The 328-nt window shown below is 68.9% G+C and overlaps 2 protein-coding genes across 5 annotated transcripts in view; one reads left to right on the forward strand and one right to left on the reverse strand.

The window, feature by feature from the left end:
• The window catches only part of LOC104868646 (protein kintoun-like), a 21,887-nt gene extending 21,810 nt beyond the window's left edge, over positions 1-77 (reverse strand). Inside the window, 1 exon segment of the mRNA XM_033756011.1 lies at positions 6-77. Within this exon segment, the coding sequence (XP_033611902.1) occupies positions 6-77 (72 nt within the window).
• Positions 1-328, forward strand: part of Znf800 (zinc finger protein 800) — a 20,009-nt gene that overhangs the window by 296 nt on the left and 19,385 nt on the right. For 3 of the 4 annotated variants that reach the window (XM_010633433.3, XM_033757942.1, XM_010633431.3), the window contains exon 1: positions 12-245. The exons of the other annotated variant lie outside the window; for it this stretch is intronic. The gene's annotated coding sequence lies outside the window, so the exon portion shown is untranslated. Of the gene's footprint in view, positions 1-11; positions 246-328 lie in introns of those variants that run through there. 4 annotated transcript variants of the gene reach the window in all.

The raw sequence follows: 328 nt of genomic DNA on the forward strand, positions 1-328 counted from the left end.
CGCACCTCGCCGCCGGGCGTGCCGGCCACACTCCCCCACCCACTCCGTGAGCTTGTCACTTCCTGCCCTCGCCCCATCTCCGTCCGGGGTCAGTCAGTCGCTCCCTGTCGCTGCCGGAGAGCCTCTGCTTCCCCCTTCCTACGCGCTCCGCGGCGGTAGCCCGGGCTCCCGGGAGAGGCAGACGGAGAAGGAGACGGACTGACTCAATAAAGTTTCCCGAACAACTACTACCAGAAAGGCCCAAGGTGGGGGAGCCCCGTTCTTCCCCGCCCCGCTCCGAAAGCCTGCGGGACCGTTGCAGGTGGAGCGGCGCTGAGGGGAGCCGGGC

The sequence above is a fragment of the Fukomys damarensis genome, unplaced genomic scaffold (assembly GCF_012274545.1).
Source record: "Fukomys damarensis isolate Sample0158 unplaced genomic scaffold, DMR_v1.0_HiC HiC_scaffold_4, whole genome shotgun sequence".
Lineage (NCBI taxonomy): Eukaryota > Metazoa > Chordata > Mammalia > Rodentia > Bathyergidae > Fukomys > Fukomys damarensis.